General features: G+C 58.6%; 1 protein-coding gene across 1 annotated transcript in view; it reads left to right on the forward strand.

Moving 5' to 3' along the window:
- The window catches only part of GAK (cyclin G associated kinase), a 62,190-nt gene that overhangs the window by 43,103 nt on the left and 9,571 nt on the right, over window positions 1-9,516 (forward strand). Inside the window, exons 22-24 of the mRNA XM_045289477.1 lie at window positions 6,069-6,262; window positions 7,857-8,006; window positions 9,297-9,511. Coding sequence (XP_045145412.1) covers window positions 6,069-6,262; window positions 7,857-8,006; window positions 9,297-9,511 — 559 coding nt within the window. The remainder of the gene's footprint in view (window positions 1-6,068; window positions 6,263-7,856; window positions 8,007-9,296; window positions 9,512-9,516) is intronic.

Genomic DNA, 9,516 nt, shown 5'->3' on the forward strand with positions numbered 1-9,516 from the left:
TGGGCTGCCTTGTGTCGCAGGACTTCAAGGGGTTTGTATAGATACAGCCGTCCATGCTGTGCTCCTGCAGGGGTGGGGAGCATGGAGTGTGTGTGACCCCGCAGTCATCTGGGGCACCTCTTCTCTGTGGCTCTGCCACTATTTGCCTAACTCACCTTTTGACCGGCATTTAGGCCATTAGGCTAAATAAGCTGCTATGAATTCCATGTGAAAGAAATAATAAACTGGAACAATGCATGGCTGTGAAAGAAATGCAATTCTTCCCGCAAAGATAAACTGGTGCCCAGATTACTTCACTGAGGAAGTTTTCCAGCCTTTTACATTTTTGTTTATTTATTCCCAGACTTTTTTTTTTTTTTTAATGGGGGCTCTTACAGCTCTGATCACCATCCATCCATCTATTGTGTCAAACATTTGTACATACATTTCCATCATCGTTTTCAAAACATTTTCTTTCTACTTGAGCCCTTGGTATCAGTTCATTTTCCCCCTTCATCATGAACCCTTGATAATTTATAATTTTTTTTCCTGTCTTATACTGACTGCTGTCTTCCTTCACCCACTTTTCTGTTGTCCATCCCCCTGTGGAGGGGGTTATATGTCCATCATTGTGATGAGTTCCCCCCACCTGACCCTTACCCTTATCACTACTGTCATTATTAGTCCTGAGGGGTTTGTCTGTCCTGGATTCCCTGTGTTTCCAGCTCTGATCCGTACCAGTGTACATGCTCTAGTCTAGCTGGATTTGTAAGGTAGAAGTGGGGTCATGATAGTGGGGGGAGGAAGCATTGAGGAACGAGAGGAAAGTTGTATGTTTCATCAGTGCTATACTGCACCCTGACTGGCTCGTCTCTGACTCTTCTGTGAGGGGATGTTCGATTGCCTACAGATGGGCCTTGGGGCTCCACTCTGCTTCCCCTCATTCACATCAATAGCACTTTCTATTTGCAGTCTTTGATGGCTGATCCCATCGACACTTCATGATCACACAGGCTGGTGTGCTTCTTCCATGTGGACTTTGTTGCTTCTCAGCTAGATGCCGCTTATTTATCTTCCAACCTTTGAGACCCCAATGCTATATCTTTTGATAGCCGGGCACCATCAGCTTTCCCAGCCTTGTAAGAGAAAAAAACTACTAATTTTATGCTGAAGTTTCCTGAAAATAGAAAACGAGAGGATACTTTCCTCCCTCCGTTTTCCTCTGAATCCAGCTTAGCCGCATCACCAAAGCCTGACAAGGATGCCATAAGCCAAAACCCAAACTCACTGCCATCGAGTCGATGCCGACAGAGCAGCCCTGTAGGACAGCATGGGTTTCTGACAGGGGAACTCTACGGGAGGAGACAGGCTCTCCTGACCCACAGCAACATGGGAGACCTCCGTGAGCTCACTCCATGGCAGCAGATGCGGTCTGTTGGTATCTCAGGAGAAGGCTAGCCACTTAATTGTGCTCCCATGGAACCTGTCCACAGACCAGGAAGCAGTCGTTTGAATAGAACAAGGGGATGCTTGTGGTTGAACATCCAGAAAACATTCAGGGGGTCCTCCCACTGAGCCCAAGTGTTGAACAGAGAATCGGAGCAGCTGTACCGTTTGAAGAAGAAACGTGCATCCAGATTGGAGGCGGACTCAGCGTCCGCCTGCAATGTCCTGAGAGGGCTTGCAGCACGCACTGAGGAAGGTCAGAGACAACAGCCTTCAGCATCCGTGTCTCAACACAGAGAACACAAACCCTCACAGCCGGCCCAGTAGGCCCATCAAGATACACAGGGGCGAGATGGAAGACGTCAAGGGTTTCATTCGACTTGGGTCCACTGTCAACAAGCACCCATAGAGAAGCAGCAATGAAGACCACACCATACCCAGGGCACTCGCCCAATTTAGAAAAGAACCATCCGTTAGCTCAGGATGAATCCCTCCTGGCGCGTATCCTTGAGGTATGAGCATTTACTGCATGGTTTATACCAACAGACATACCCATCCTTACATTGAGACAAAAGTGGGCCTCTGGTAATGGACAGGAAATGGAGGTGTGCCCGTCTTGGGTCAGAGTTGACAGTTGACGCTGAGTGGTGTGAGTGAGATCCCTCTCGGATGAATCTCGAACTCCTCCTGTAGCCCGAGAGAGGGATATAGCACTCGGCTCTGGGTGCCTGGGGCTTCAGTGGGTGCCACCGGCAGCACACTGGTTCTAGGCCAGGTCCACCTGCAGTCAGGGCCCTGGCTGCTTGCCCCCATCTCAGAGCCTGCAGCGTTCCTCAGCGTTCACTGGGCAGCCCACAGACCCAGGGCAGCTGGCCAGGAGGACGACTTGGAGGCCTCGCTAGGTGCCCTGTGGAGTTGAGCCCAGCCAAGGCCACCGGGTGCCAGGTCCTGCCCACGGTATGTGACACTTCCCCTTGTCTTCAGTGCTCTGGCTGATGGGGGTGGCAGCCTGTGGGAGCAGGTGGGCGGGCTCTGCAGGAAGCTCTCCCCGCCTTCCGGAGTCTGACCTGGGGTGGGGGCGGGGAGGGAATTCCGACCAGTTCCCTGTGTCCAGTCTGGAGAAGGCAGAAATGAAGCCAGCCTCAGCAGGGCTGCCCTTCCCAGCCACTGTGCACTGCGGTATCTGTTGGAGAGTGATACCCTGGCCCTAAACGGAAAAGCTGGCGGTTCGGACCCACCCAGCAGCCTTGCGGAGGAAGACCTGGCGATCCGCTCTGTGAAGATGACCGCCAAGGAGACCCCGCGGGCGCAGCTCTGCAGGGTGGGTCGCTGCGGTTCTGCCTGCTGCACCAGCGCACAGGCCGCCGTCGGAGGCGCCCCGCAGTCAGAACCCAGCAGGTGGAACATGCTGGGATTCCCTGGAGATCCGGGCCCGCCCCCTCCCCCGTGGCCGGAAGTCGGGTTTCTGCCAGCGTGGATGGCCCTACTTTGTCTGGGAACCGCACAGTCATTAGAGAAGGCCGGGATTCCCACAGAGGAGGGATGCACAGCTGGTGCAGAGGGGGCCTGTGGCTTCTGCTCCGTGGAAGTAGGTGACCCAGATGTCCTCGCCCTGTGGTGCACCCCCTGCTGGACCTGGGTGGTGTGGCCACGCGCATATCCCTGGAGAATCCGCCTGTGAGCGCCCCCTGCTGGACCTGGGTGGTGTAGCCACATGCATATCGGAGAACCTGCCCTGTGGTGCACCCCCTGCTGGACATGGATGGTGTAGGAGCGCGCATATGGGAGGGGCCGGCCTCATGGTGCCGCCCCCATTGGCTATTAGGTATTTTACGGCCAGGTCTGCAGCCTCAGTGACGACTCTACAAGAAAACAGTCCAGCTCACAGGCATGTGCGGCCATGGAGAACACCATGCTGGGCTTAGGCGTTCCTAAGCCTTCAAAGTAGCGTCTTGCTCTCCAATGCTCTGAGGAGGTGTCTTTCACCCAATGGGATGTGCCCGTGTCCTCTGTTTGTCGCTTCCACGAGCACTGATTGTGGAACAGCGCAGGATAAAGTTCATGACAGTGTCAGCGTGCCTCCATTCATCATGATGCTCCCTGTTGGTCCAGCGGTGAGGTGTTTGGGCTTCCTCACATTGAGTTGTCATCCGCACTGAAGGCCACACTCCTTGGTCTTCAGCAGCAAGAGCTTCAAGCCCTCCTCATGGTCAGCAAGCAAGGCTGTGTCACCTGCATATTGGAGGTGGTTAATAAGCCTTCCTCTAACCCTGACGCCATGTTCTTCACATAATCCGGCCTCTCTGGTAATTTGCCTAGCACACAGGTTGAATACATGAAAGGATACAACCCCGACACACCCTAATTTTAAACCGTGCAGTATTCCGATGCCGTGTTCCCCCAACTGCCACTTGATCAGGGTCCAGGTTCCCCATGGTCACCATGATGTGGAATCCTCATTCTTCTCAAGGCGATCCATAGTTTGCTATCCACACAGTCAAATGTGTTTGCTTTGTCAATAGAAAAACAAGTGTGCATCTTTCTTGTCAGCGATGATAATACCCCCATGTCCTCCCCTGACGAGCCTGAACCTCTGGCAGTTCCCTGCCAGCGTACTGCCCCCACTGTTACTTGCATGGGGTATCCATGATAGTGCTTTCCAATTTATAGGGTCACCTTCCTTTGGGATGGGTACAAATAGGCATCTCTTGAGACAGCTGTCCTCCAAGTTTCTCACCGTCGACATGTGAGTGCTTTGTCGGCTTGTGGGCATAGCTCAGTTGGCGGTCCATCAGTCCCTGGCTTTGGCCTGGTTCGGCTCATGCCTTCAGTGCAGTATGGACTTCTCACTTCGGCACCTTGCCCTTCTGCTACCTCGTGAAGTGGTGGAGTGTTGACCAGTTCTTTCTGGTACGGTGGCTGTATTCTTTCCATCTTCTCCGGATGCTTCGCGCGTCGTTCAGTACCGCGTCCATGGGATCTTGCACGATGGCCACCCGGCGCTTGAGTCCCTCCCTTCCTGAGTTCTTCCCCGTTGAAGTTCGTCCTTTTCGCTTTCCCGACTCTGAAGCCTCTGCGCATTTCCCTGCAGTGCTGGACTTTGCCGTCGCCAGCGGCCTGGGGACTTCTTCATTGCTTCCGTCTGCCTCAGTTGCGCGACGGCTAAGAGGTCACCGGATACCCACTTTGATCTGCTTCCCCTTTCCTGCCTTTCCCAGTGCCCTTTCCCTTCCTCTCCCCGCCACCCCCTGCGCTGTTCACGTAGGAGGTTCTCGACGCCCTCCCATCGCGGTGCGGGTCTTGAGCCATTGGTGTGCGGGGCATCCACTCTGGTTGCGATGTCCTCGAGATGCAGGTGGGACACAGGCAAGGTCGCGCGGTGACTCTCCTGGCCTTGTTCTACTCTTCTTCAGCTTCATCCTGAATGCCCACCCGAGCGACAGATGCTCTGTGCTGCTCCGGGCCTGCTTGTAGCTGCTGAGAGGGGGCAGCTCCGGCGTGTCTCCCCACAGACCCAGCCCTCCTGGTTTCCGTGCGTCCCGTCTGGCGGAATCCGTAGGTTTCGTCGAGTCTCGTATTGAAAGGCTCCCTGCAACAAAGTTGTTGCCAGTCTTGCAAACTGCTATCACACAGCGCTAGCTCTTGCTTCTGCTAGCAGGGTTCCACTCACCAGTAGATGTCTGCGCCTTGTCTTCTCATTTGGAGTCCTGCCCCACTGGCCGACGAGAGCCTGGAAGGCTCGCCTCCCCAGGGCTACACTCCCGCTGTCCACGGCGTTGTGGTCAGTTCCAGTGCGAAGGCAGCCCTTCCCGCCGTGTGTTAGCGCCTTCTGGCTCTGTCCCGCTGCTGTCCATGAGGTTGTCAGTGGGTAGCCCCTCTGGAGTGGACAGCCGACTCCTTTGGGAGCCCGGCCCTTGCTGTGTGCTGGAGAGCCCTGCTTGGTGTCAGGAGGGTCGGCTGTGCAGGGTGGGACTCTGCTGGGTGTCAGCAGAGCCAGCTTCCGGGGTACCCTGGAGGACCGGCCGGCCCTCCTGGGTGTTGGTAGCATGGCTGTGTGTGTGTGGAGGGGGAGGGGTGCAGCATCCAGCTTCATGAGGCTGCCCCCTTGTTGGAGGTCAGCCACACTGGTGCCCGTGCCGATTCAGGCCTGGCCTTGCTGCCTGGCATGTGGGGCCTTGGTGTCCTCAGTGCCTGTCTCCCGTGGGAAGCCCAGCCTTGGCTGTCATCGCCCCTGTGCAGCGTACCTGCATGTGAGCGGTGCCCTTGGATCTTGTCACAGCCAGGGACCACCCACAGGAGCGTCAGGATGGGGCCGTCTCATGAGTGTGAGGAGGGGTGCTTTGAGCAGAGTGCCTCCCCACATGTGCCCCACGGGACCCTACTGAGATGGCAGCTGGTCCTCACGTGCATCTTACTAGGCACAATGTGGGCGGGCTCCTCCCTCGGTGTGGCTGGAGCCCAGTCTGCTCCCCTTGGCCCTGGCACCCTGTCCGTCCCTGGCGAGGTGCCCGGCGGCCACCCGGACAGCACAGCACAGCCACCTCACACCCGAAGAGGCGGCCGTTGACCTGTACAGAAAGGAAGGAGGGTCCCTGTGGGGGGACTCTGTGTGGCTCTGACAACCGTGATGCCTGTCCCTCCAGATATGACCTGGACGCCTGTGACATCCAGGAGAAGTACCCAGACCTGTTCCAGGTGAACCTGGAGGTGGAGGTGGAGCCTCGGGACCGGCCGAGCCGAGAGGCCCCACCCTGGGACGGCCTGAGCACCAAGGGGCTCAATCCCAAAATCCTCTTCTCCAGCCGCGACGAGCAGCAGGAGGTCCTGTCCAAATTTGGTGAGTGGCTCCCTCTGTCTCCCACGGGCATCAGGCATGGCCCACGTTGCCCTCTGTCCCCACATCCGGCCTGTGCCCAGAGTCTGCAAAGGCTAAGAGGGCCTGGAGGCCTGTGCTTCCCCCCTCTCCCCCCACACACACACACTGTGCCCGAGGTGAGACGGCCCCCGCCTTCTGGCATGTGTGCATGCCCTCCTGAGCAGGAGGCGGGGGACCCCCAACGAGTGCAGAGCTTTCCTGAAGTCTTCTTCCTAAAACTCAGTGACGCCACCCCCGGGCTGAGGCCCAGCAAACGGACAGTCCAGGCCCGGGTGCTGCAGGCCCAGGGTGGCTCCCCACAAGGCAGGCTTGTCTCCAGCCCTGTCCCCTCTCTGGTGCGGCTCCAGAGGGAAGGGTTCCTCTTTGGGCCTGAGGGGGTGCGTGTAGTGGAGTTCTGAGCCAAGCGCCAGTGGTGGGGGGGTGGCCCAGCGGCCGGGGCCCACCCACCTTGAATGAGCCTTGCAGGGAGTGGGTCCGTGGCGGGCACGGTTGTCGAGGTTTGTTCTGTATGCCCAGGACCCCCAGGTCAGGCAGCTGTCTGTCTCCTGTTTCCCAGCAGGGTGCCCAGAACAAGGGCATACAAGGGTACGGGGGTGGCAATGGGGGACAAGACTGGGGTGTGGGTGCTGGTCACTCACGTGCATCTGTCGGCACCTTCTTGGTTTTCGGCCTGCGTTTTCTTATGTGAAGCGAGCTGAGCACCCCTGACAGGCATGCGGGCGTGTGTGCACGGGTGCAAGCTCGTGTATGCCCCACATGCATGCATTTCTCTGTGTACATATGTGAGTTCCTGTGCTGCATGCACACACATGTGAGTTTGTGTGTGCGTGTGTTCACTGTGTGAGTCCCTGTGTCTGGGCGCATGTGTGTGCAGGTGGGGCTCGTGTGTCTGCAGGTGTGTTCATGTGAATTGGCGTGTCCGTGCATGTATGTGTAGGAGTGAGTTTGTGTGTGTACATGTGAGTCTGTATGCCTGTGCATGTACATATGTGGGTGTGAATTTCTGTATCTTTAGGGGGGGGCTCTGAGTTTGCGTGTGCTCATGTGAGTTTGCATGTCCATGCATGTATGAGGGGGTGTGTGTTTGTGTGTGCATACATGTGGGTTGGCATGTCCCCGTATGTATGTAGGTTTGAGCTCCATGTGTATGTGTGTGGATGGGTGTGAGTTTGTATATGCATACATGTGAGTTGGTGTGTCTGCATGTATGTGTGCGGGTGTGAGTGCCTGTGTGTCTGGGGTGTGAGCTTGCATGTGTGTGCATGTGAATTGGCATGTCTGTGCATGTATGTTTGCAGTATGAGTTCCTGTGTGTCTCTGTGTGTACAGGGTGTGGTTTGCATGTGTGCACATCTGAGTTGGCATGACCGTGCATGTATGTATGCAGTGTGAGCTCCTGTGTGTACGTGTGCCCATGTGACCCGGATGGCACCGGAGTGGGCAGCTGTGACGGTCACCATGCATCTAGCCAGGAGACGTGGGTCTCCCGTGCTGTTGGAGCGACACTGGCATGTGGCTGCGTTGGGCTGGGGCTGACCTGTCCCTCCTCTGACAGGGAAGCCCGAGCTCCCCAGGCAGCCCGGCTCCACAGCCCAGTATGGTGCTGAGGCCGCGGCCCAGTCCCCAGAAGGGGAGACCACAGGGTCCGACTCACCGCAGAGCACCACCGATGCCAACCGCTTCCTCCACACGCTGGACTGGCACGGTAGGGGCCTTGCACCACCGGCCACCGCCACCCTGTCGGCACCCCCAGACCCTCCCATCACTGCCTCCCATAGCCTGCTGTCCCGTGCGCTGGAGGCATGGCATTGGGCAGACCCCGCTGCAGGCTGCCCATATGGGGTCGCACAGCATCCCCTCATGTGACTGGTGAGGGTTGAGGGGGAGGGAGAGGGGAGGGAGCGAGCTGGGCACCTGCTCCAGGCCCACATGTGCAGGTAGGCTCCCCCAGGGCTGCCAGCGTGGGCACCTCCACCCACAGACGGCCTGCTTGGCCACCCAGGGGTGTTGACAGGGCACTGCTGTGGGGGTGGGGGGGGTGAGTGAGGTGGCTCACCTGCCCAAGGCGTTTTCCGAGGCCTGCGCTGAGGGGCACTGCTGTGTGTGCCCCACCCCGCGGGGTGTGTGTGTGCGTGTGTGCGGACTGTCCCTTGCAGTGTGTCTGCGGGAGTGCAACTGTCCATGATAGGGGTGGGGGCAGGGGCCGAGGGATGGGCCCGGAACACAGTAGTCGGCTGAGCCGAGTTCAGCCCGACACTGTGTGCCCTCATGAGCCTGAGCACCCTGCTGCCCGGTCCACACCCCTCACCCATCCCTCCTGACTGGGCCCATCCCTGGCCCCTGCTCCCAAAGCCGGGAGCACCCACCCTCCCTGCTCCTCTCCCCATCTACTTCCCCCTCTGTGACCTGGGGTCTGCCGCCACCTCCTGCTCCCAGAGCAGCCCCAAGGAGGAGCTGAGGACAGTTACTGGACTCCGAGGGCCCTGGCCCCCTCCTGGAATGTTGGCCTGCCTGACCCCATGGGGGGTGGGGGGCAGTCCCCATGTAGCTCAATGCACTGTCAGAGCCTCGGTGACAGCTGGCGGTCAGCACCGTCCTGGGTCGCAGCCGTGGTAGGTGGGGTCTGGCCGGCCAGCACCGTCATGGGCAGTGTCCCCCAGCGGACCAGGCTGACGGCCGGCCAGCACCGCCCACTGGGGATGGCATCCCTTGGGGACAGACAGTAAAGCAGGCTCAGAGCCGCCTCCTCTCATGCCTTCCTGTCACCCGCTGGCCCGGCCACCTGTAACTCCCTGCTGGCTTTGTCCTAGAAACTGTCCTGCCCCCACACGACCCCTCGTCCCTGCCCCTTCTTGGCCCTGGGCCCCCTCCAGGCATCCCCTCCTCAGGGGCTGTGGGGACCCCTCCTCTTCCTCTCTCCGACCACGGGTCTGGGGTCTGCCGTCCTCCGTGGTGCCCCTGAGTCTCGTGTCCCTGACCCGTGCTCTCTCCGCAGAAGGACAGGAATCGGAACCCGACGTCGTCAACAGCATCCCCAGCGAGAGCCCGCTCGTGCTGATGGGCGACCGGGACGAGAGCGAACAGTCAGAAGGGGAAGCGGCTGTGGCCTGCCCCGAGGATGGCTGGGGGGGCGCGGCCGAGGGCAGCCCAGCAGGCTGTCCGGGGACAGCTGAAGAGCAAGACCCCATCTTTGCGGCCGAGACGCCCTCTCCACC

The sequence above is a fragment of the Echinops telfairi genome, unplaced genomic scaffold (assembly GCF_000313985.2).
Source record: "Echinops telfairi isolate 266 unplaced genomic scaffold, ASM31398v2 ScPeMD7_28;HRSCAF=97, whole genome shotgun sequence".
Taxonomy (NCBI): Eukaryota; Metazoa; Chordata; class Mammalia; order Afrosoricida; family Tenrecidae; genus Echinops; species Echinops telfairi.